General features: G+C 37.8%; 1 protein-coding gene across 1 annotated transcript in view; it reads left to right on the top strand.

The window, feature by feature from the left end:
* grm8b (glutamate receptor, metabotropic 8b) overlaps positions 1 to 27,542 on the top strand; it is a 148,348-nt gene that overhangs the window by 76,722 nt on the left and 44,084 nt on the right. Inside the window, exons 4-6 of the mRNA XM_052597616.1 lie at positions 12,423 to 12,558; positions 14,161 to 14,315; positions 14,403 to 14,540. Coding sequence (XP_052453576.1) covers positions 12,423 to 12,558; positions 14,161 to 14,315; positions 14,403 to 14,540 — 429 coding nt within the window. The remainder of the gene's footprint in view (positions 1 to 12,422; positions 12,559 to 14,160; positions 14,316 to 14,402; positions 14,541 to 27,542) is intronic.

Below are 27,542 nucleotides of genomic sequence, written 5' to 3'. Positions count from 1 at the left end.
GAAATGTGCCTCCATTCAGCTCCACAAACCCCCTCCAGCGGCATATACGGCTCCAGTATGCATCATTGTTCTTAGATGACAGTTTTAATCAAGGTGACAAGTCTTTGTGTGGTTTCATTAATGGCTGACAGCCGCAGTGCTGTGGCACATGAGGGAGAATGCATTGTGCTTCACGGACTATTTCCTTTGCCCCAAAAGCAGAGCGCCATCTGAGGATTACAACCTGTCACACAAAGACAATTAAACTTCAAAAACACTTTATGAGCTCAACCGATAAAGACAAACGCAGAAGCGCCACTTAAGATGCCCGAGACCCACTGGTGTCTGCACCGCTCACCAGAGTGTTTAAGTTTTAGTGTTCGAAGCGTCTATAAGGGGTTTAAGTTTCAGAAATAGTATCTTTTATGTCACGGCAGGGAGTGAAGAGACAGATCCCTCCGGGACACTTTCACTGAAACGTAACCAAACTGTTGGAAACAAAAGCGGTGTGCAGGGCTCTATGAAGTCAGTCTCGATTTTTGACAAACAAAGTACTGCACAAATGATTTTAAATGTTTAAATTGAAAACATTTATTGAAATATGTATTTTTTTCCCCTAAAAAATCCTGTCAAAAGTGCACAAACTGACAGTCACCACCATAAGCTACTACTAAATATTGTAGAAACATAATTAAATTTTCTGTAAAGTTGCTTTGTAACGATTTGTATTGTAAAAAGCGCTATACAAATAAACTTGAATTGAATTGAATTGATTAAAAATTAATTAAATTTTTTTATTAACTTTATTGTTGTTATAATTATTTTAAGAAGTACATTCTATTGTAAAATAGTAATTCATTTCTGTAACAATGTCTTCAAAATAAACTTTTACTTTGGTGGTTTGTAATGAAGACCTGTTGTGTTTTTCTCTGTTTTGCCAGATGAAATGTTCAAATGGTCAATATAGAAACTGATTCTTTAGCCCTATTCGGACAGGACTAGTTTTACAGGGGGTCGTTAGAGAAATTTGCGTACTTTGCGATTTTAATCCCGTCCAAATCTGCCATAGCGAATTTCATAGCGAATTACCTACTTTTCTTACCTTAACTCTGTGATCCTCTGAGAAAGCTGATCCCGTCCGAATGTGATATTTAACGCATTAACTTTGTGTGTTTTGGCCAACATGAATTACCGTATCCACTTTTACCATGCAGGGCGTGTATATTTGATATGTTTGCATCCCGGCAAAGAATTAACAATAATAAAATCGAAAGCCAGATAACGTAAGCTGTTAATACTGGCTACTGTAATATCAGCGCCAATGTCCTATTAACGTTACTCACCTTCATTTCTGCACTCAATTATGTAATGTTTTAATTAGGCTACATAGGCCTAATAGACCTTTATGAAAATGGTTTTACTTCAAATAAAAAATAAAATAGTTAAACTAAAGTAAGCACACATTAACCATGCTTTTGCTATATTTGTAGTAAAACTTTGGTTAAACTATCAATCCGAATGACTAGTCTATACGCAACGCACGCTTGAGCAGGTGATATGTCCATGTTGATGATGTCCAAAACAGACCCTCCCCCTGGAGATGTTAGTCCCATCCGAATTGGTACATTAAAATCGCAGTGATAAGAATCCAAAGTCAAATGTAGTTTAAAAAACGAGTCCTGTCCGAACAGAGGTTTTATCGACACGTTTCTTGATGTTTCTGTTTCTGTACTGTCATATAAACACTCTAGCAATAGATTCAGCAGCAGAGCTTCTTTCAAATCGCCATCTACAGCTCTTTCCCCATTTTTGTCTTCAAGTTAGATAATCTAATCTGAATGGTCATGAAGTGATTCTCAGAGCAGCTCTGGAGATGAAGTGTGTGTGTTAATGTATTCATATAGTGAGACAGCAGAGGCTGAGAACAACACAAGCACAAGCATCTTTATTAAACTCTTAAGAAAGGTTTTTTTGGCATCTGGCATTTTTGCCAGAGGCATCTCATTCCAAGAAGAACCTTTGACATCCATGAAACCTTTCTATCGCACAAAATGTTCTTTATGGTGTTCTAAATGTTCATTATTAAAATGTTCTTCACACTAAGAAATAAATGGACTGTTCACAGAAAGGTTTTTGGGAAGCTAAAAATGTTATTCAGTGACATTTTTGTGTCTTTTATTTTTAAATAAACTGCAGCGTTCATTGACTCTGATACATGCAGAACAAGAGGACTTTATATGCAGTCTTTTTATGCTTTAATATTCACGAACAAGTGTACAGCCTTACTTTGTATATGTTCATCCAAATTTTGTCAATTTTTCATTACAATTTTTATGACAAATTCCTGTGATTCTCTGCTATGTAGAAAGGTGGGCACAGAGTCACAGATGCTCGTGGTCATCATCTGGCTGTGCTATGCCACACCACACCTGGACCTCAAGGACAAATGGTGCACAGGTTGCAATGAGGTACCAGTTCAGCAAATGCGCATATGCAATTTTACATTTATGGCAGGATGGACTGTACTTCAGTTCGCTTCAGTACACTTCAAAATGCATTATATGCATCATCCTTTCTGTTGCCATCTACTAAAATAGCCTGCTTAAAATTGAGCAAGTTAAGATCTCTTTTAAATCTTTATAGTTTGTGTGATGAAGCTAAGAATCAACTGACTTGATTGACAGTCCTCAAAACATGACATATTTGTGTTTTCACTTCTTCTTTCTTTAGTTACTTCAAAATAAAAAATAAATAAAAAAGTGGCTTGATTACTAGGTGAAGTTTCCTTGCCTTGGTTGGAATGACATTTTGATTGTGACATAAACTATTTACCACCGTGTATTTTCACAGAGAACTGAACATTTTCATTTTTAGCTCCTCAACCCAACGCGATTAAAACACAAATGTCGCTCGCAAGGTTGCCTTGTCCATCTTTTCAGCGTATAGAGAAATATTTTCAATTCTGATCAAGGCAGCTGTTCCTGACCTTGTAGAAACGGATTCTTTTCTGACACGTTTCTTGATGTTTCTGTTTCTGTACTGTCATATAAACACGCTAGCAATAGGTTCAGCAGCAGAGCTTCTTTCAAATCACTATCAACAGCTCTTTCCCCATTTTTTCCCTTTAAGTTAGGTAATCTTATTTGAATGCAAATGTATGAGCAGTAGGCGAGAGGGAATGCGCCTTTAAAATATCAATATTTATTGCGTCTGTTTAAACCGCTAGGTTGGTATAATGTTGGATATTTAAAAACATGTCCATGTGGATTATATTAAATGCACTAGTTATGTATTCAAACTCTCAAAACCGTCAAAAAAGACATTAACACCAGTCAAGAGCAGATTGCTGTGTATTAACCACATGAAAGCATTTTCTGTCATTCTAATGCTATGCAAACACCCCATCCTGGGTGAAAATTGTCTCCGCACCCACTCGTGTCCTCTGGGACATGTAATGGGAACGAATTGTGTCCTCTTATTTATCCCTAATGTTAAGAAAGCCATGCACGGCTCTCAAAGGAGAACACCAGAAGCAGTGAATGCAGAAGGAGCTGATCCTTAAGGCTGTTCTGATCCTCAATCTTAATGTTTGGCTTCTGGAAGCTTATGATTCAGTTGTTCTTGTTTTCTAGCGCATGCATGTACAGTAATAGCAGAATGACACAATCATTAATGAATTATTCTCTGTGTTGAAGCTACGCGTTACTGTAATGTGCTAGAAATAATAAACATATACTAATCCACATTTTATTATGCAGTATGCAGGGTGAGGCAATTATTTTACATTTTGAAGTACAGAATATTCACTTTGAATAGGAATTCAAAATGATGTGCTGTATAAATATTAATAAAGGTTTTACTATTTAGTTATGTAGGCAGAGACTTATTTGAAATCTCAATCAGCTGTTGCTAAAATTACAGAAATACTACTCTTGAAGAAAAGTTTGTTATTGATTTGATACTGACCAGCATTTTACTACTGCATCTGTTATTAGTGATAGTTAATTTAACATTTTAACACTATGAATAACAGTTTGATGTTATGTATTATATGAATACCGATTTTTTTTTGTTGTTATTATACAGTAGAGACTGTTATTTAGAATCTCAATCAGTTGTTGCTAAAATTACAGAAATACTATTTTTGAATATCTGTTCATCATAAAGTATGGTGAATATTTAATATTGATCAATACTTTACCATTTACATTGTGTACAGTGACAGTTACTTGACAATTGCCAGGATTTTTCACTGAAATTAAAAAATACAGGAACAATACATTTACTTGACAGTAAATGACAATGTGCTACAGTGGAAAAAAATGGTGTAGGATTTACTCTGAAACAGTTTTTCCTCAAAAATGAATTACTGAATTCTCAAATAATCACAAAGAAACCGTAAATAATTTAAATAAATATGAAGTTTTAAAGTGTAAAGAGAGTAATAGTAGTTCATTTTTTTACAGTGTTTATGAAAACTGATAACCAAATATATTATAATTTAACTTTGAAGGTACATTAGCAAGTTTGTTAATTGACCCTTTTCGCAAAAACAAATAATAAATAGTGTTTTGTTACAGAACGAAATAAACGTGCCGATGAACAAAACAGAGCAGGTTACTTCCAGCGCGAAACAATGTCTCAGCTTTCAAATTTTGTCTTTTTATGAAATTCAAACAATAACATATTGTGGCTCTTTAATGTATGTCTGTATTGAATCAGTTCAAGTGGTGTGTAAACATGAATGAACATCAGAAGAGCGTATTTTATTTCAACCATGGAAAGACATCAATACACGCCATTTTTCAAGTTTAAGTTTAAGTTCGATGTTAATCTAATTTCCTGTCAGATTTGTTTGTCGGTCAAGATTCTGTGTTAGGATTGGTCAGCTTGCCTGTCAGTCAAGCCCTTTGGTAACTGAAACATTTGTAGCTGAAATTAATAATAAAAAAACGGTATTACTCCACAATATTAATTAATACTTAAAAGACATGTTAAATTATATCGGTTGTTGATATTAAACTTGCAAAGATCTTCGAACAGTAATTTTACATTTCTTTAAACTGATTGCCCTGGCATTTTCAGGCTTGTTACAAATGAATACTGTCAGCATCCTCTGCTTAATGCAGTGTGATGTGGCAGAGATTCATTTATAGCACGGAAGCCCCTCTCCTCCGGTCCAAACGTGTCTTTCTACAGCAATTAACTGTGGAAAGGTTGATCTTAGACGCGAGCGGGCAGAGATGTGTCTTTGTCTACAGTACAAACCCACCGCTGTTTCTCTTCAAAGGACGGATCAGCCTCCCCCAGGCAACACTGCAAGTTATATGGAGATAAACTTTGCAGCTTCCTACCTGAAAAAGTTTGGAATCGAGTTTTACTGTAATTACTGCTCCAGTAATTTTGGTAGTTATAAATGAGCTGAAGTAAATGTAGGCTGTTACTCCAAATAAAGAGGAATCTTTAACCTTTTACTATTAATTTCCATAATTCTTATAGACCTTATATCTAACAGGTGTAGGGATTCAAACCCCTACAAAGCATGTTGTCTTCTAAGGCAGTTTCATAAATTCTTATTTAAAATGCCATTAAATTTTAAACGTAATGTTTTTTTTTTTCCTTTAGTAAATACTATAAAAAAAGTTTTTCTGCTTCACATATTGACGAATTGCCTTCCTATTGAAACGAAGCACCTCACCAGATCTAGTGACAGCCCAAAACCTTTTAAACTGACTTCTATACGCATTAGCATAGAACTTTTTTTTCTGTGCTAATTATCTCTACTGTGACTGTAGTCATTTGATATAACATACAGTGTTTTGTACAGATGTGAGTGTATCTCTTCCCACAGAAGCTTTTATTATGGTTTCAAACATTTCATCGCATGCACAGTGTGGTATGCATTCGTGTCGGCTTAAGCACGGCGCACCACTAATGGCTGCCACGGTTTGTGTGTGAAACACAAAAGCCCTCGCTCCCACGCTCAGCGCACTTTTTGTGTGACGCTGGCTGCGCTCGTGTCTGAGGAAAAAGGTGAGATTGTTTTGCCGTGTGATAGCAGAACAAGGCTGGCTTCTGCCAAAATATTGAAAGGCTTTATGAAATGAACAGTAAACAGTGGAAAAGAAAATTTGGCTTCAGTGTGGGATTTATTTTCAAAATGTACTTGGCATTGACTGTATTAATATTTTAAAGGCTGCCTAGTGTCTTTTAGCTGCGTTATTTGTGATATGAAGGGAAACTTTTGCCCATTAAAAAGTTTCATCTTTAGCACACTGAAAGCAGAACGTAATTAAACTTCGTGTTAAGAGGTTTTATTATGCAAAACAGAAAAAATACTGCATTTTCAGTTAATGATACATGGGGCTACTTTTTGAGCAGTGTTACCAAGCGCTGTTGCTTGGGCACTTTCCCATTGAGAATGGGCAACAAATATCTGTTGGGATGCTTTAGATCGGTCGTGGGCCCTGTGTCTCACCTGGCTGTCTGTTAATGGGAACATTGCTCAAAAAGTTGCTCCGTGAATCATCACCTTAAAGGATGCAAATTGACCTTGACATTGACATTAATATTCCCTGTGCACTATATTTTGTTTTATTCAACTTTTCTTTTGCTGTTAATTATTCTCAAATCTTTCTTTTTTTTTTTTGTGTTCACTTCATAACCCAAAGTCTCTTTAAAGAGCCATATCCCTTGCAAAGATGCACGAAACAGAGTTAAGCAAGGGGGAATGTGAGCAGTGTTTAAAAGACTGCAGTAGAAAGTGCCCATTCTGCCCATACATCAGTAAGCCACGGATGATGGACTATCATATCAAAAACCATTTTCAGTTCAGCTTTGTGCATGTGTGTTTGGCTACAGGTGAACTGGGGAAAACGGACTGAAACATCCTAGGCTGAATTACGGGTAAAACTTTTTTCAAATACTGCTTCGGTTATTATGGAAATGGGAAGCGTGGTTGCTTCAGAGGATTTTATGATAGCACAGAGGACACAGACTGCTGTTTCATGTTTCTGTACTAGAGTGTCAGGGCAGAGCGGTGGGTGAGAGGATTGATGCTTGACCGAAGAGATATAGAGGTATATCAACAAAAGCCACCTTTTGTACTCTGTCAGAAGAACTAACTGAACAGTATCAGAACTAAATAACTAACACAGGGCTAAATAACTAACAGTTAAATACTTGTGTCTTAGCGTGTTATCTGTTTACAAACAATTCTGATGTTGTTAACAGATTCGCAGGGCAGAGTGTTGGTTGGATCAATGCTTGACCAAAGAGATGTGTACAGTATGTACCAATGCCAACTTCTCTTTCAGAACTAACCGAACAGTTTCAACCAAATAAGTGAGAGGGAACTAATTGTACCCTGGCATTTTATTCATTATTCAAACTATTCTAATGTTGTTAACACAACCCTTTTCATTATCAGTTAAATTCATAATTTAATAATAGTATTTTATTTACAATGGAAACACAGATATTGTTTGAAAAAAATGTACAAAAAAAAAATATATTGGTTTACATTGTAATTTATAGTTTTGGATTGGCAAAAATGTGACAAGTAAAAAGTGGTTAGAGTAGTCTAATATACTAAAATTAAATGTTCTCCAAAAAATAAATAAATAAATATATATTTTTAGTGTTATATAGAAATATATGAATTTGACACTATATATTATTACCACAAAGTATAAGTAATTAACCGATTCGCTGGTTATATAAAATGTATAATTCGTAAATATCGTTTCCAGCTGCATTTCCTGTTTACTGTAATGTTGACGGCATTAAGTCGTTGGAACGTTTTTTTTTTTTTGCGGACCAATGAAAATACGTGGGGCGGGGCACCATTATGTTGCCACAAACAATGAAAAGACAAGTTGGTGGGGTGACACGCAGGCCCACCTTGATCTGCAAGCTGCAGACAGGGGTACTTGCGTAGAGCAGTAAATGTGAACAGATATTTATATATATATATATATATATATATATCCCATGGGGGAAGCCCCGCCACACATAGTTTAAAGAACTTGTACCACGTGGCCGCTGTACCACCTGACCACCGCAGGCTCTGTTTAAGCGTTCATAGTGTTGCCATAGAAAAGCATAATTCCGAGTCCGAGGACAGCTCAGAGTAGAAAGTCACTTGCTATTAATTAAAAATTATGTTAATTACGATATGCCGTGAATGCAGCACAAGTCTCTGGGGAAACACTGTAGCAGTTTTCAGTAAAATGACAGGGACACAACACAAGATTGGTACTATACTGTTGTGGTTTTGCTGTAAAAATGGACTTTAAACATTGATTCTTCACAGCCTTGTCCTTTGGCAACAAAAACAACAACAACAAAAAATGTTTTTGAACAATGTACAGCACTGAAAACATAATATAGTAATGTTTCATGTTGATGTCAGCATGATACAGCTTGGGATTCGTTTTAAAAACAACTTGTTTCAGCGATTCAGAGTCGACTCTTTCTTTTGAGAGACATTAACTTTATACATGGTGCACTTTCAAATTTAAAACGGCTGGATTTTTTAATTCACTTAGAGTTGAGTTACATGCTGCATGAAAGGTTATTTTAATCCATAATAGGGGCACTTAAAATAAGCTTTACCTTTTTAAATTTAGATTTAAATACTGAGATTTAAAAAAAAAAAAACGTTTTCAGAAATTCTGCACACAAAATCCAAACATTTGAATCTCTGAAATCATACAAAAACTACTGCAAGGCCAAAGTTTAACCTGATAATCTGATACCTTTGGTCTAGTATTTGTATGATTTTATGCCTCCATCTTCAGCAAGACGTCTGTCTGTCTGTCTTTCCATTGAACTGAAACACTTTTTGTAGTATGTACACACTGCAGCTGCTGAATTCACTGTCAGCACTGAACTCACAGCTGGCACACTCTGCTAATTTATGTTGCCTTTTAAGCTTGATGGGAAAATGATCAAAAATTTTTATATTAATCATCCAGAATGCTTCTCAGCTCCTGCCTTTAAAGGAAGCACAACCAGTTTCCTTTTTAATTACTATGAACCATAAAACACAAAATGTGTCATTTAGTTCCTGCAGCTCTCATTTTGAACTCAACCATAGGCTTAAAGAAACCCAGACATCTTAGACCCCGATTTTATTAGCTGCTCCAGTGTTGAGTGACGTGAGATATGGATCGTGTTGTTGTCTGATTATTTTATCGAACAAGTGACATGACCGCTGACAATAGAGAAGATGCCGCAGGCACTGATAAATTGTTTGAGATTGTGATTGTGGTACCACAGTCGCACAGAACTATGTGACTAATGCTACTGCAAACTCTTAAAGCCTCAGGCGGATTTGACACCGGGAGCTTCAAATGAGCTTCCTTGCTAGATGTGGTCTTCGACCTATTCAGAGTGCTCTGATTCTTGTGTCACGGCCTTTATGAATATTTTATAAGTGGCGGGAAGCCTGGAGTATAGCGGAATCAGAGGTGAATGACATGGTGACGATAAAGCAGTGTTTGTTTATGAACTTCAGATGAACTTAGTTGACACATCACCTGCACAAAAATGTAAATGCTGTTACAAAACTTACTCCCAAAATAGGAAGCTGCCTTCTAAAGCCCTGCTTACATCAAGAATGTGATCTAAATGTGATATTGTTCCTCTATGTTGTTATTTTAGTTGTGGTGAGGACTCTGTCTCTGTGGCATTTTTTAAATATTGTTCATTTGTTCAAGTACTGTATCCTGACCAGGTCAACATAGCAACATTTATTCAACCAGTAGAGGGAGATTGGGGGTGGAGCTATCTGTTTGCTGACCAGTGACAATTGGGGGCGTGTTTTAAGAAAGTTGTTTTATTAGTCAAATATTTTAAAAACTTGTAAAATCTTTGTTCATACAAATACAAAATATACTGTATAGTTTGCATGCTCCTGTACCTAACTTCTTCTTACCTTATTTTGTGAAGTTCTGAGGTTTCATTTAGGAATCACAGGCTTTTGGGTACACTTTAAAAAAATGACATTGTTGTCTTTATAAAATCTTGCTACTTTTTTCACATAGTATTGGCCTTCTATAAGCCGTTGCCTTTATATGTTGGGTAGGGACCATCATATTTGGAGCCTTGTGATTTAAAATGTTTCTTAAAACCCCTGTGCGAAGTGTTTGGGGAAATTGTGGCATATTTTAAATAAAAATAGACTGTTTTGGCAGCAGTGTGCAGCAATTTAGCTCAGTGGGTATTGTCACTTCACAATAAAAAGATCCCTGGTTCAAGTCCCGGTTAAACCAGGTGGCCTTTCTGTGTGACCTTTCCATGTTCTCCCCCTGGATCCTTCAGTTTGTCCCGCGGCTAAACCAGGTGGCCTTTCTATGTTCTCCCTATCTTGATGCAGGTTTTGTCCCTCAATCCAAACACATGCAGCATAGGTAAATCTGGACCATCTGTCCAGGGTGTTTCCCTGCCTACACTTTGCAAATAAACATCCATCCATTTTCAAAACCTTGTCCTACATACTGTAGAGTTGCAGGAATGCTGGAGCCTATCCCAACATCTCATGCCATATGCTTTCACAAAAAAGGTGCATACGCTTTCCCTGGGGAAGTATCCGTTAAAAAGGTACATTGTTTTACCTCATTTACTCCAAAATGGTGCATATTAGTAGTTACCAAGAGTCTACATACTGTATTAGTACCTTAAAAAAAAACATTTACAACCCCAGTGACAGCTTTTGTACCTTTTTTGTTGAGATGAAAGGAATAGGAAGAGATCCAGCCTCCCCTCGACCCTACGTACGACAAGGTTTGCAAAGTAGATGGATGTTTTTTTCCCAAGGGCAGCAGCAAGATTGTGAGGTTGCATCTCGTTTCCCCTAATAAGCCTCATTCTTAAGTCAGACATGACATCTTGAAGTGTGCCCCACGAAGACGCCCCGCCAGTCGACATTATCGCCACACAGCATCTCAATTACATGATGATGACTGAACTGATAACAAAGCAAAACAGCCACCATTAAGGAAAGCACGACGATGGCGCTTATCCTTGAAAGGACACCCATTTGGTATAATCACTGGGTGTCTTTGGGTGAATTGGGCTTCATGATGGCTTCCTGAGCTGCTCTCGGGATGGGGCCACCACAGCTGTTCATTAAATGGACGGTAGTGGCAAGAGCGCCTATTTGGAGGGGTACTAGAGTGTTTAACTCAATCCGTGAAGTGCTAATGCTGTAATGGAGGGCTTAGAAACAAGATGGAGGGTTATTATAGCCACACTTTACGCAGTGCATTGGCCTGATTCCATATCAGTGCTCCTTGCTGCAAACGATGTTGTTGGTAAAGAAATAATTTGACCTCGAGAGCAGACAGCGAGCACGAATCTTCCATTAGTGTGACTGTTAGACTGTCTGCGATGTATTGAAAACCTGATCAGATCTTGATGACACGACTTGTCACAGTTTTCTTGCCGCATCTCTGAATGCAGAAACCGAATTGCTGTTATGTACGTTTGGGTGGATATGACACCATGGCTGTAGATTTTCAAGTGCAGAGTCCTGCGCTTTCTGAATTGCATTAGGCCGAGTAAATAAGCCGGGACGTGTTTGACATCACCTCCAGTTCCCACAGGCACCTTGGGCAAGGTGACACTATCAGATATCATTTGAATCTAAACACGCTTTCCTCACTCTGCTGAGAAAAACACTGAATCTGTTTGTTGTTTTCTGGTCCCTCTCTATCTAATCTATGTGTGTCCCTGTCCGTATTATAATGGAATAAGTTTCCGTTGCCGCCCCGGTGTTTTCATCCTTTCTTCTGTGCTTTCTGACCTTGTCATGTCCTGTCTTCCTCTCTTTGTCACTCTCTTTTGCTATCATACTCAATTTCATTCACAATATCCTATTATCTTCTTTTTTTGTCATCCTTTTTTCCCTGTTCATCTTTCCTTTGCCTCAATTGTCACCTTTTCTTTTTTATTTCGTCCCATTCCTTCCCGTGCTTTTTTCCCATCTTATCTAATTCCTCTTATCGAATTTCTTTCTTTTCCTTTTCCTTTCACTCCTTCCCTCCTTCCATTTTATTTCCTCTTATCTTATTGTTATCCTTTTGAATTCTCCATTTTAACTTTGTATTTCCTTTCATCCTTTCATTTGATTTATTTTATCCAATTAACTTCCTTTCTCTTTCTCATTCCTTCCTTTCCATTTTCTCATTTTTTCCCCAATTTTTCTCCAACTTTCCTTTCCCTTCCCTTCCCTTCCCTTTTCTCTTCCTTTCTTTCATTTCACGTCGTTTCATCCCATTGTCCATTCCTTTTCCTTCCCTTTCATAACATCTCTTCGTTTATCTTTCTCTTATCCAATCTGTTTTCCTTTCCTCCCTCTCTGCATCATTCATTCTTCCTCCTCTCATTCTCTATCATTTTCTCTCTCTCCTGTCACTTCCTGGTCTTCTTTCTCTCAGGCGGTGTGTGTATTGCTCAATCTCTGAAGATCCCCAGAGAACCCAGACTGGGAGAATTCGACAAGATCGTCCTGCGGCTACTGGAGACACCCAACGCTCGAGCCATCGTCATGTTTGCAAATGAAGATGATATCAGGTGTCTTTATCAAAAGATGTCTTTCCTTCCTCCTATTCACGGCTGTATATTTCATAACTCATAATGTTAATCTGTCCTGGTAATATGCTGAAAAAAGAATAGGCCTAAGAAGGGTTTTATGAAGGGCTTTAACGTTTCTGTGGCTCAGTGGTAGAGCATTGCGTTAGCGGCGCAAAAGGTTGTGGGTTTGATTCCCAGGGAACACATATTAGGTAAAAAATGTTAGCCTGAATGTATTGTATGTAGCTTTAGATAAAAGCGTCTGCTAAATGCATAAATGAGCAATTTATACATTTTGTTTGCTCCTGTTATTGGTATCTAATATGGATATAATTAATAAGAAGACTGTTTGGTAACACTTGGCACAGTTACTACAATTAAAAATTACAATTAACTAGTTGCTTATTAGCATGCATATTGGGTGTTAATTAGTATGCGCATATTCTGCATGAACATATTCTATACATCCTTAATCCTTAAACATAACAACTGCCTTAATAACTATTAATAAGTTGTAATTATGAGTTTTTTGAGGCAAACTTGCTGTTAATAATTAGTTAATGGTGAGAACTGGACCTTAAATTAAAGTGTGGCCAAATGTTCTTACTCAAATTTTTGAGTTGATATTTTTTCCTTTTTTAAATAGCCAACAGGCTTTAGTTACCTCACAAGTATTAACCATGATTTGTTACTTGCCTTGCTAGTCAGTGGCAGGTGGTGGGACGTTCTCATTCTACAGGGTATTTGTTTGGTTGTACTGTAATATAAACTACCACTCAAAATTTGAGGTCAGTAAGTGATTTCTCAAGGTTCATTGATCATGAAAATTCTGCTTTGTCACATAATTACATAAATGTAAATTATAAATTACATTTGTAGTATTATTTCATAATAATACTGTTTTACTGTATCAAATAAATACTGCCTTGGTAACTTTATAAAATATGTATATTTTTTTAAACCATCCCCAAACGTTTTAACAGTAGTGTACTTTTATTTGGGAAAGAATATATAAAATATGTGGAAACTTTTAGAAGTAGACTTGAATTTAGGGGGTTTAGAAGTTAATAAATGCATTGGAAATCCGCTAAAACCCATAAGAAGTTTTTACTTCATAGGGTCTTCAAATCAAATCTGCTAAAAAGCTACCAATGTTGGACAAACCACAGATAGTATTTAACTGGGACTTTCACAGAGTTAAACTGAAGATGATGCAGTCAAGGTGTAAGTATTGCTCTTAGGAAAAAACCTCAAGAACAGGTGAAGTCAGCTATTTCCTATAATGTGCTGTCTAGTGCCTGGAGAACTCATTTTAACATAATAGACTTTTCAGTAATTTTTGGCATGGAATTTCTTGTACCTGTAGCACAGGATCAAATCATGTCCCCATATTCCAGAGAGCCGTTGCCCTTCTAAGCCTATTACATGATGTCCTTTGGATGCTTGCCTATTACACTGATGACTTCAGACCAATTTCCAATTCTAAGTGTTCTAGCAGAACACTGTTGACCTCAGAAAATCAGAACAAACAGGTCTGCTTGAAGGACACTTTTAGGTACTTGGGATTTATACACATTCCTATTTTGTTTGCTCATCTTTCAGACGTGTCTTGGACGCTGCTAAGCGTAACAACCAAACCGGTCACTTCCTGTGGGTGGGATCGGACAGCTGGGGCTCTAAAATATCTCCTGTCGTCCAGCAGGAAAGTGTGGCGGAAGGTGCTATTACCATCCTTCCAAAAAGAGCATCCATAGAAGGTAAAGTTTCCTCTAATATTTAAATTGTGATTGAAAATTTATTTTGCAATTCCAATCCAATTCCAATGCTTTCATACTTTTTTCCAGCCTTTGACAGATACTTCAAAAGCCGCTCCTTGTCCAACAATCGACGGAACGTTTGGTTTGCAGAGTTCTGGGAGGAGAACTTCGGATGCAAGTTAGGGATGCACGGCAAGCGTCCCGGCAGCCCCAAGAAATGCACTGGTATGAGAAGGTTTTGCATTACTGTCTCTCAACCTGGTTTATAAATTACACTGTTACTGAAAGAGTTCTGCTCTGCCTGGGAGGCAAAGCAGTCCGTCATGCTGACATTGGATTGGACCTCTTTGAGGATTCAGTGTTTATTGTGGTTGAGAAGATCAATGGGGACATCAGGCGATTCAGTTTAGACAGGAACTGGTAAATCCTTAAATAACAGAAGAATCTTACTGACATCTACGCATACTTACATGAGCACACACACAGACACACATAGGAGGTCAAAATCTTTCCATTTTTATAATCTGACAGTCCTTCCAAACTCTGATTGATTTACTCAAAGACTAGCTGGGTTGTTTAAGCAGAAGCTCACACCATGTCTACACCAGATGCAACAACACTAGTTGTTGCGCGGTTCCTCAACAGCTAAAGTCTATCTACACTGGACGTGACAAAGCGACTGTTGAAAATCACACTTTAGTTTGTTTTCCTATCATTTGTACTCCAACAGAAGTCAACAAGAAGGCAACCTATTTTGCTTCAATAATGTGATGCATTTTGAACATTTAGAAGTTGTTTTGGAACTGGAACCAGCTTTTTGCAAGTCACAATCATTTTAAAATGCATATAGTTTACATTAGAGATGTTCCGATACCCCTTTTCTCTTCCCGATACCGATTCCGATACCTGGGCTCAGGGTATCGGCCGATACCAAGTACTGATCCGATACCTGGGTGTGTATCTGTATATACAGCTGTATATACTACTAGCCCTGTGTAAATTGCTAGAATTATTTTATGGTGTGCTTCAGACTTATCCCTTAATAAAACATGAACAAATACATGGTGAACTACTGTATTTATTACAGTATTTTTATTATCTGACATGAATTTGACAGTAATATTATTTATTTTCTTAAGCGAAAAAGAACTTCAAATGCAGCCAAAAATCTAACACCGCAAACTAAAAAAAGGTATTTTAGTTTTACAATATAACTGTATAAAAAAAACTGCAATAAGTCTAGGAATATAAAAAATGATATATTAATCAGTTAATCTCTTTACAACAAAACAAGTAAAAAACAAGCAACCGTCTAGGCATAATTATTATTATTAATAGAGACGTGTTATTATTAAAGACATAGCTAAATCTACTGTAGGCTACAACAGTAGCTTAATTTACTCACTTTAAAGCGAACATTTAAAAAGAACATGAAAAAGAACAAACCATAAAATGTTTTTTTTTTTTTTTTTGGTAAGCCTTTCTTAGCTGCTTTCTGTGTGTATGCTTCAGATGTGTGCACCCAGAAAACCATATAGGCTCAGCCCTATTCTGGAAAAAGGGAAGCAACAGCTTGTTTGCATTTAAAGATACATGCACAAAAACAGCTTAAGCTCCAAACAGGCAATTTCAAAATTATATAATATGATTTGTTGGGTATTTTTAGCTGACATTTCACAGACACATTCTGGGGACACCTGAGACTTATATTACATAATTGTAAAAAGGGACATAATTGGTCTCTTTTTTAAAGTAGTAAAAAAACACAAATTCTTCAGTTTATCTCAGTTGAAGCAGGATCACCATGGCGATTGTTTTTTCTTGTCACTTCATTCATGCCTCTTTCCTGTATGTACCTCTTGTGTACACCTAAATAGAGCAGATGGACATTTGGGGTCCTTTTATGAAAGCACATTTATTGTTCTGGCATGATGATTTGACATAATGAGAATAATTACATAGCTGTGGATGTGGCACAAGGCTGTCTCTCTTGCTCTCTTGCTGTCTCTTTCTGAATAATCTGTAAGGAGATGCTCAGACTACGCTTCACTGCAGATGGGTGCCTCTGTCAACAGTGCGCTGGCAGAAATGCTGATTACCATCATCTATTCCTTAAAGAAGTACGAAGAGGGAGAGCTATTAAGCTATTACAAAAATATGCTCTTTTTGTCACATAACAAAAACAGACAGTGAGAGATCCCAGCTGTCAGGGGCCACACAACGCTGGGGCCGAGGAAATGTAGATTTGAATAGAAGCAATGAAGATGCCCCAAGACACACACATAAGGACGCAAATACACCATTACATTTGTTTCTAAGTATTCAAATACTACAAAACAACATGAAGTGGCATTAGCAGTGGATTTAACTATCACATGTAATTTTTACGAGAGGAACGAGATATTCAGTGAAATAAAATAGGAAGGAACTTTTTATCCATCAGTATCTGACTCATACTGGACATTTTTTGGCATTAATAATGCTTCACTTTTTTATGAATGTCAAGAGGCTCAAGTGTGTGCTCTTTTGGACCAGTACGCAACAACCCAGAGCACCCTAGCAACTCCTTAGCAACCACCAAGAACATCCTAGCAACCACATAGCAATCATTTGGAACACCCTAGCAACCGCATAGAAATGTTGTTTGAGGCTCTTGACTTTGGCTACTAAGCAACAACCCAGAAGACCCTAACAATCATCTAGCAACTCCCTAGCAACCACCCAGAACACCCTAGTAACCACATAGAAATGTTGTTTGAGGCTCTTGACTTTGGCTAGTAAGTGACAACCCAGAACACCCTAGCAACCACATTGCAACTCCTTATAAACTGGCCAGAGCATCCTAGCAACAAATAAAAAATGTTGGTGAAGGCTCTTTATTTTGCCTAGTAAGCAACTACCCTAGACACACTAGAAGCCACATAGCAACTCCTTAGAAACCAACCAGAACACCTTAGCAACCACATATAAATGTTTTTGATGCTGTTGAATATGGCTAGTAAGCAACAACTCAGAACACCCTAGCAACCACATATAAATGTTGTTTGAGGCTATTGCATTAGGCTAGTTAGCGACAACCCAGAACACACTAACAACCATCTAGTAACACCCTAGCAACCACACAGGAATGTTGTTTGAAGATCTTGACCTTGGCTAGTAAGCAACAACACAGAACACCCTAGCAACCTTCTACAAGCACCCTAGCAACCACACAGGAATGTTGTTTGAAGATCTTGACCTTGGCTAGTAAGCAACAACACAGAACACCCTAGCAACCATCTACAAGCACCCTAGCAACCACACAGGAATGTTGTTTGAAGATCTTGACCTTGGCTAGTAAGCAACAACACAGAACACCCTAGCAACCATCTACAAGCACCCTAGCAACCACACAGGAATGTTGTTTGATGATCTTGACCTTGGCTAGTAAGCAACAACACAGAACACCCTAGCAACCATCTACAAGCACCCTAGCAACCACACAGGAATGTTGTTTGAAGATCTTGACCTTGGCTAGTAAGCAACAACACAGAACACCCTAGCAACCATCTACAAGCACCCTAGCAACCACACAGGAATGTTGTTTGAAGATCTTGACCTTGGCTAGTAAGCAACAACACAGAACACCCTAGCAACCATCTACAAGCACCCTAGCAACCACACAGGAATGTTGTTTGATGATCTTGACCTTGGCTAGTAAGCAACAACACAGAACACCCTAGCAACCATCTACAAGCACCCTAGCAACCACACAGGAATGTTGTTTGAAGATCTTGACCTTGGCTAGTAAGCAACAACACAGAACACCCTAGCAACCATCTACAAGCACCCTAGCAACCACACAGGAATGTTGTTTGAAGATCTTGACCTTGGCTAGTAAGCAACAACACAGAACACCCTAGCAACCATCTACAAGCACCCTAGCAACCACACAGGAATGTTGTTTGATGATCTTGACCTTGGCTAGTAAGCAACAACACAGAACACCCTAGCAACCATCTACAAGCACCCTAGCAACCACACAGGAATGTTGTTTGATGATCTTGACCTTTGCTAGTAAGCAACAACACAGAACACCCTAGCAACCATCTACAAGCACCCTAGCAACCACACAGGAATGTTGTTTGATGATCTTGACCTTTGCTAGTAAGCAACAACACAGAACACTCTAACACAGCAACCACCCAGAAATTCCTTATCAACCACACAGAAGGGATTGTTTGAGGCTCTTTACTTGGGCTGTAAGCGACAACCCAGAACACCATAGCAACTCCACAGAAACCACCCTTTTTGTTGTTTTTGTTTTTTGACTGAGAGTGAGTCAAAATTGCCAATTTATGGAAGCAGATTAGACTCAGTAAAAATCCATGCAAAAGACGTGATGCACACATGCGTATCCTAATTCACATGCATGAAACCCAATTCAGCAAAAGACTTGCCCACTGGATAGTGGAGGCTATAGTACCAAGTACAGTTCAGTTTCCCTTTTGGTGAACCCTGTTGAAGTTCCTCCCGCACCATCAGTGGTCAGGTGTGGCGGCGTGCAAGACAACAGGTCCAGCACTTGTGTTGTATGCCCAAGGCCAGCCCTTGTGCTGAACTAGGTGCCCGTGTGTAGTGATTCCCCCTTTGGTTGATCCCACATGCATATTCTTCCATGATACGGCTTCCCTCACGATGAGCCCCTGTCTTTCCCTAGCATAGATTTTCCTGCCATCTCTGATGTGTATTGATCTCACCCCAGGCTGGCTGAGTCTACCACATGGATATTCCATATCTAGTACTGCCCTGTGCAGTGCTATTCCCAAGTGTATGTGTACACTATGTGTAAACTCCACATAATACCTCCTCTATGAAAGATGTGGCTTCTGTTGCGTTCCTCTACTTGGGTATGCTTTCCCAGTGTTATCTGATCTCCCACTGTATGGAGCAGGAGTGGTGGTCACCTCTGCCTAAGCCCATTCCCATCTTCACCCCAGTTGGGATGGGGTCAGCAGTAGTGCTATTTCCATAGGGATCCCAATTCTCCATTCTCTTCTTCAGGGAACAAGGGTTACATTCGTAACCAAGATGTTATTCATACACTGAGTTCTAATGAAGTCAATTTTTATATATATATATATATATATATATATATATATATATATATATATATATATATATATATTGTGCACGTGAATTGGGTTTCATGCATGTGAATTTGGATATGCATGTGTGTATTGTGTCTTTGCATTAATTATTATTGAGTCTAATTCTGAGTCTTTTTCTATACTAATTTGAGTCACATGATAGTGATGCACCACTCATTCTGTTTCAGCACATCTCCCAGGCAGCCTCATAGACAAGCAATTGTGAATCCGAGCACTCAACGCCATAGTGTTATATTTAGTAGAGCAGTGATGCTTTCCTGTCTGGGCTGTTAGCAGAGGTAGCAAGCCGTGAGAATGCATCAGTTCACTTTAGGGGATCTCTGTCACGGCATTCACTTAAACTAAATCCTGATTTCAACTTCATAAATTCTCCAGGTAGTCAGTTCAGAAAGAAAATAGACTGTTCTGGAAGAATAAATCAAAGTGGACAAACTGTTTTCTTTTTGATGCTAGTTGCAAATGCGGTACATAGAGAAACATTCTCAGGACAACATTTAAATATGATGTTTGAAGGGAAGATGTCTGTTAGATGTAGTCTGATTGCATTTGAGTTGTAATTGCCTAAAGGTTAAAGCATTGAGCCAAAGCTCAGGACCAGAATAACATCTGTAATAGTCTCCTAGCTACACTCTAGCAAATGCATAGCGATGTTTTAAAAAGTGTAGCCTAGCATGGAAGGACTATAAGTACAGCACTGTGTTGTTGCTAATAAATCAGCAAGGTTGAAGTTGTGTTTGAAGAAAGGGTGATGATATATATACCTCTATGAGGCATACTGACTTTAATAAAGCTACAGAAAGACAAATATTTTGCTAAAAATATAAAAATGCAAAGATTCTTATAGCCTAAGAAGAGTCAGTATGCACATTAACAATGATTTGGGACAAATATAATGTAATTTAATTGGAAATTATATGTGTGGCAGTCTGTGGTGCAGCAGAAGTTTGAACAACATCCTGAGTCACGGATGGGCACCACATCCTCACACCAATATACTAAGAAATCCTTAGCAACCACATACCAACAAACTCAACTAACAAATCCAAATAACTTAGCAACATGCTGCAAAACCACCCAACACCTAAGAAACTGCATTGCAACAAGAAAACTCATAACACCCTAGTAACTGGACAACATCAACCTAAAAAACACTCAAGACACCCTAGATGTTAGAAATAATAACAGTCTGCTTAAATTATAGACAAATCCATTGACATGGGTAAAATTAGCATTATAAAGATTAAAATTAGCATTATATATCGAAACATTTCTTTGTCCTGAGAAGTACATTTTGCTGACTACAGCGTCTCCCTGACAGAACAAGTCAAGAAGAGAGTGATCTTTCGTTTATTCTTACTGTTCAAAAGACAAGTACTTCAGGCTAAATCCCACGGAAAGATGTCAGGCAAATGAAACTGGATTTACAAAATGTGCTGCGAAGGGTTTGCTAGAGGACAGCGAATGAGCCAAATCTCTGGACTCAGCTTGCCTGCTGAAGAAGGCGTATTTGGACTAGTATGGAATTGAGTTTGAAAGCAGACCGTGTGTGTAAGACTTATCTGTGGGATTGAGGCAGGCAGCGGTGGTCTGAATTGATTTTATGATCAACCAGAGATTGAGGTTTGGTGGAGCCGGCGAGGCAGCTTTTATCAGAGCTGGTCTGCGCAGTAATCGAACAGCTGACTCTGCAACATGTGCGGACAGCATTCACCTGCGTGTGTAAAGAGCAAAGAGAGCTCCGTGAATATAAGGTTAACCCTGTGAAAGTGCTGATATGACTCGATTTGCTTTCACATGTTGCAGCGTCTCTAAGGCAGGCATGTCTCTGTGTATTGATGTCTGTGGTTGTGGGTTACATCTAATGTGTCCTACATGTTGCATCAGACCTGGCAGGGAAGCTAATGGAGTTTGATTTTGTATTCCATTACATTTGCTTCTTACGTGATGTGTGTGGAATAAATTGTGTGTGAATGTTTCCAGCTAGAATTCCTGTGTACCCACCAGTATCCAAATCTACATGGAATCGACCCCATTCATTTTCTTAAAGGAATAGTTAAAAATTCTATCATTATTTAGTCATTCTCATGTCATAAACACAAAAGAGATATTTAGAAAAATGTTAATGTTGTTTTAGACACTGTTGACTTAAAAATTACTAAATTATTAATCAAACTTAATTTGTTTAAATTAAAGTAATTTAATTGAAATTACACATAAGATCGATTCATCTAAGCCTCTGCTGTGTGCAAACATCTAATAAACGTCTTTAGGATGCCAGTTTTCAATATATATACTTTATTGTCATGTATCAACAACGCTTTATGATGCTTAAACTTTCTAGAATCTCATAATTTTAATTGATACTACTTTTTTTGGTTTTGGTTGTGACCAACTTTGTGTTTATTAACGAATTGGTTGAGCGAATGATTCACTGAATCCCAAGACACATAAGACACAAAGAGACAAAACTGAAGATGAAACTTGCAGAAAGAGTAACTGAATTAATCTTTTTTGATTAATTCAAAAATGTAAAGACTCTGATTATTATTCACTGAGATGGATAAAATCCAATCATGCTTAAGAATAATAAGAGTAATCTTTCACAGTTAGCTTTATATTTTGGTAAAGAACACCCACTTTTTAAAATCCTATCAGTTCAGGATGGATAACATGAAATATTGTTCCACATTTCAACATTTTCTGTTCATTTTCTTTTTTCCCTGACTTGCGAATATCAATTCATGTTGACTTTTCCTGGATTGGATATTTCTGACATAGGATTCCTACATAAGAACCACTTGGGATATTTTAAGAAATATTCTAAGTAACTGAAAATTTAAGTTGTATTTTCGGAAATATTCAAGATTCTTTGCTTGAAGCCTACAAATTTCACCCTTTGACAATAAGTTGTAATCATCTGTTGTCAACATCAGACAAGAATCAAATCTGCCTGATGTGGATTCCTATTGAAATGACAGGATTTTGCAAATGAAAATTAACTTAACAATGGCAACTATGACTGAACAGCAACTGTGCCATGCTTTCAGTTTTCACAGACTACAGTGAATAAAAAATAAACTAATGCTTTTAGGAACAGCACGTCACATGAAATACAAAGCCTGTACACTAAAGTTTTCCTTTAATGGATCCTATTCCACAATAGAATTTTGCTAGCACTCACATCCAGAGTTCAGTAAAGTCTTATGAACTTCACAAATGCTTTTTTTGTAGATAGCTGCTCTCTCTGCAGACTTGGTGCAGCTGTTGCTTTATTGTAAATGGCAGGCGAGACTCCAGAGGGCATGTAAGTGCAAAGAGTTTGTATTGTAGGAGCAGGTACACCCACATCCTTCACTTTTTCAGGTGCTCTGATGCTAATAACGCAGCAGTGGTACAAGTAGCCCGAGGCGATAAGCTGAACGGACCCTAACAGAGCCCTGAGTAGGCGCATGCTTACATATGCAGAGCCAGAACTCAAAGTTAATAGCACTCACATCCCTTCACCGAAACCCCTGCCACGAAATGGGCCACTTTTTACAACTAACTTATGTGCTGAGGTAGGAGTGATTATATAGGAGTGTCAACAAAACATTCACAGTATGTTCGTTTCGGGTGAAGTGGGAAACCTGCGCGAAGGAAAGTTCTGAAAATGGATTCAGAGGTCAATCAAAGTCACAATCTTTCTGGCCGAATGCTAATGCAAGACCTCCACGGGTGAAAAAGACTGCGTCTGATGTTTCGACTTGTCTGATAGCTGAGAACGAGGTGGGTGTCCTTGATACTAACATTGTTCTCCTGTTTGGAATACTGTGTAATTTGCTCGCACTATCATTTAGGTTCACTCGCGAGCATTTATTGTGCGTGTGTGTTCGTGCGTCGCGAATGCTTCGCTGAGTTAAGAACCACTGTGTGATAATTAGTGTTTAGTGCAAACTTCCACTCGAGCGAGGATAAGAGGACACCATGATCATTGTCAGACAATTCATTGGAGAGAACACTTTCGATAATGACTTTGAATTACCTGTGTGCTCTCGCCGTGAGTGGACGCTGTGACTTTCCGAAAACGCGGCCACGTGGAGATCCAGGTTAAAATACCCTTCTGTATCTCAATAGCCTTGTTGTGTCATGGCCAGATCAAATGTTTATCAGTTCATGTCTCGCGAGAGAAGAAAATTCATTATATGGATTATGTTAGTATTCATATTTAATATATTTATAAATATTAATTTATTTTAATAGGATACTTCATAGATGTATAATTTTTTTGGAAAATTTTGTTGATAGCTTATAGATAGACGCAAAGACGGATGGGCAGACATAGGTATATAGATAAAAAAAAGGTAAAAAGTTTGGGGTTGATAATATTTTTTTATATTTTCGAAAGAAGTCTCTTATACTCACTATGGCTAAAATATTATTACAAACTACAAATTATTTTTGAATATATATGCTGTGCATTAATATAAGTGGGGACATGAGAATGCCCTGCTTAAAAGGAATGTCCCATTAATATTCTCTTGTCTCACGCTCAGAGAAAACCACTCTCAAGTAAATTCCCTGAAATGTTTTGGATTCACATGAGAGCGCCTGGCATAGGCAGAATGTGTAATAGCGTATTTTTCAGCCCTCTTGTGCACCTGCATCCCGGCTTTTCACTATGAAAAAGCATCTAAACGCAAAGTGTCTGTGTCGGGTCTGAGCTCCACTCATGGTGCACGGCACTTGCCTCAACTCTAATAGCTCCGAGCCTTTTATGCGCGAGCAAAATGTGTGTCCGCGAGAAGAATGAAAGCAAGCCAAAGATGCCTGTTAAGTGGTGGGCACTTGAAGACATTTCATAAAGTACACCTTTGTCTGTGTTTTCTTGGAAGTATCAAAATTGCATGCTTTTTGCCAAATGTCTCCTGTGAGTCACGGCGGAATTGAACAGCTAACTCCTCATTCCGTTCTTTTTTGCTCACAGTACAGTGAGAGGAATGTGAACCGTATTGTTGAAATGTGCTGTCAAATCAAGTACTTTTGATTCTGAATGATGTAACCTGTGGAAGACATCCATATATGGAGAGAATCTTTTTGAACCGCTCTTGAGAGCATGTTACCTTGACTATAAACCGTTTATGCTAATCCACGCCCCACGTACTTCTGAAGCGCATGCAGGCTTTCATTATTTTGTCAGACAAGTTTCAGTATGCAAGTACAAAAAAACATCCTTTACCGTGTTATTCGTGTTTTTCTTTGTAGCTGGATTAAAATGTAATAATTTATAATCTGTTTAACATAAGGCAGATACATAGATTTATGTAGACTTGTAATAAAGATTGTGTGTCATATATATGATAAAGCCCTTACTATATTGCTCGGAGGTTGCTCTTTTATAACTGGAGAATTTGGAGAAAAGATTGTAAAATGAATGTGGAAGGCATACTGTAGCTCAAAGTTTATATAGAGAACTTTGATATTTGATACAGTCACAGTCTTTGGTGTCTTGTCAAATCGGAGCACAGTTCATGGAGATCTCAGATTACAGGGTGTTTTTCTCAGAAGAAACATCTGAGAAGCAGAAGACTTGAGCAGAATCTCCATTTGCTCTCCATTTAATCTCATGGGTGTCTAGGAGAAACAACTGAGCCATCTGGTGTGATTTTAATTCAGTTTAATTAAGCTGGCATTCTCATGTTCACCTGAGTGTCTCAGATGTTTCTCAAAATTTATTAAGAGAGTTAAAGATACAAATGAGACAACATAGTAAGAGCACGGGGAATACAATGAATTTAGATACATCTGAGATAATTTGATGAAAAATGTTTGAACTGATACTGATTGCTGTCTTAGAAATGTCTCTAACTGTGCTTGGATTGGCCGAGATCTCTTTTGAATGGGCTCTTGAGAAGAAGTTTCCACTTACTCTCCATTATTATCTAGGAGAAACAAATGAGGCATCCCATTTTTTATTAGCATAGCTTAGATCATTTGGCCTGGGAAGAATTAGATTAGAAATGTTTGAGTTCATGTTGAGTTTTCTGACTTTTAATTGCAGACTTTGGTATCTTGTCAAACTCGAGCACAGTTTGAGAGGTTGAGATCTCTAGAGGACAATACGTAGGTGAGATTACAGAGTTGTCATGAGAGGTTGCCAAGAGAAACTATTAGATTTAAAAGCTGTGTAGAAGAAGCACAGTTTCAAATGGTTTGTTTGATTGGAGTATCACCTTTGTCCCGGATGTTTCTCCTAAAATTCCAGAGGAGAAAGAAAATGAGAGAAGAGTACAAGCTATAAAATGAATGTTTACAGCATAGATCCGATTATTTTGCCTTTGGAAGAATTACATGAAAAATATTTGAGATTGGGTTCTCAGTTATGTTTAAAAACTGTATTACCTTTGTCTCGGATGTTTTCAGTTTGAGATTGCCTCTATAGGTGTTTTCCTCAGAAGAAACATCTGAGAAGCGAGAGACTCAATTCTCCTGAAACATGATTTATTTAAAAGTTGTGTGGTAGTAAGTTTAAATAATTGAGTTTTGGTGGTAATACCAAAGATTTAGGTTTGAATCAAGACTTCCACATCCCATCATGCCCTTGGGCAAGGCACAAGCAAGTACAGTTAATCCAGAGGGCTGTGTCTACAATTAAGAAACTGTGGAAAAGAACTCGCAAAATGACGGGTAAATACATAAAGTTCCCATTATGCAGCGCAATCATATCACAAAAGGCTCTCATTTTAATGATTAATGTTTAAGATTATCACAATTTTTCTTGTGCCTGTGCAGAAATTCTGTCACTAGCTAGTTTATAAAAATTGCCATAGGGTTTTCAGATGCAATTGAAGGCTATATCACAGCTTGGGATGTCAGCTACCCTCGCTTTAAAACTTCAAATGAATACATGATCATTAAAATGTTGCTGCTGCAAATTATAAGTGCCATTTGTATAGAGATAGTTCTGATGATTTAATCTAGTCAGGTAACCATCACAGCCGTCTTCAATGAATGTCTTCACACTTAGATTTTATTAAAACTCCAAGATATAGCATGCTACTTTTCCACCTCCCCTCATACCTTTTCGATCCTGTCAAAAAGCAGGGCATTATAACCATCCTATGCAAATGTGTGGCCTGACTTACATTCATTTTTAATTGGAGAGTAAAAAAGGTACATATGTGGGAAAATGAATCATGCATCTGACTCTACTGCAATAGAAACTGCATTTATTCTGCCGCTGAGACAACAACATAAGTAGCAGCTCATAAAACCCATGCCCATTTGTTGATGTTCACTTCAAATTGTCATTTTTAATAAGGAAAACGAGAATGTAATGAATGGAAGTGCTCCAGCTATAAGAAGCTTTAGTTCCACTTCCTCATTACTGTGAAATGTTCCAGAGATTGACACTGACAGGATTCCCAAAAACTCTAGAAGTCAATTGGATTGTAAATTAGGTGATTTCTGTCATGCTATGGTCCCTGTGCAGTTGAGTTACTTCTTCATAATGTCTTTGTCAGTTGTACTCAAGCCGTGTTGTCTATAATTACATTTTCCCCTCTTTCTATCACTTCTGCGGCTGAGGATTGATAGAAATGAGCAAAGAGGACATTTTGAGAAGCTTCCTATTTAGTTCAGATATCATATATATTTTCAGAAGCCATTAGAGCTTTTAGTGTCACATGATGCTTTAGAAATTACTCTAATACGTATGTATATATATTTATATATATTAGTTGTGGGCCGTTATCGGCGTTAACGTGCTGAGTTAACGCGAGACTCTTATCGGGCGATAAAAAAAAAATATCGCCGTTAATTTATTCTTAAAGTTGGGTTGGGAGCTGGGTTTATACTAAGCAAGCTATGATGACTTTCTCCTTGATATTTTATATAATCGACTGGCTGAGGCCAGCCTAAAAAGATGCTCAGGACAGTTGACGTGCCACCAGTGGTGGACAGTAACGGAGTAGCTTTACTTCGTTACTGTACTTAAGTACATTTTTCAAGTATCTGTACTTTACTGGAGTAGTTTTATTTTGAGCAACTTTTACTTTTACTTCACTACATTCCAAAGCATAAAATCGTACTTTTTACTTCA

The sequence above is a fragment of the Carassius gibelio genome, chromosome B25, assembly GCF_023724105.1.
Source record: "Carassius gibelio isolate Cgi1373 ecotype wild population from Czech Republic chromosome B25, carGib1.2-hapl.c, whole genome shotgun sequence".
Taxonomy (NCBI): Eukaryota; Metazoa; Chordata; class Actinopteri; order Cypriniformes; family Cyprinidae; genus Carassius; species Carassius gibelio.
Note: the sequence above shows the minus strand (reverse complement) of the source record. Positions and strands in the feature narration are given on the sequence as shown.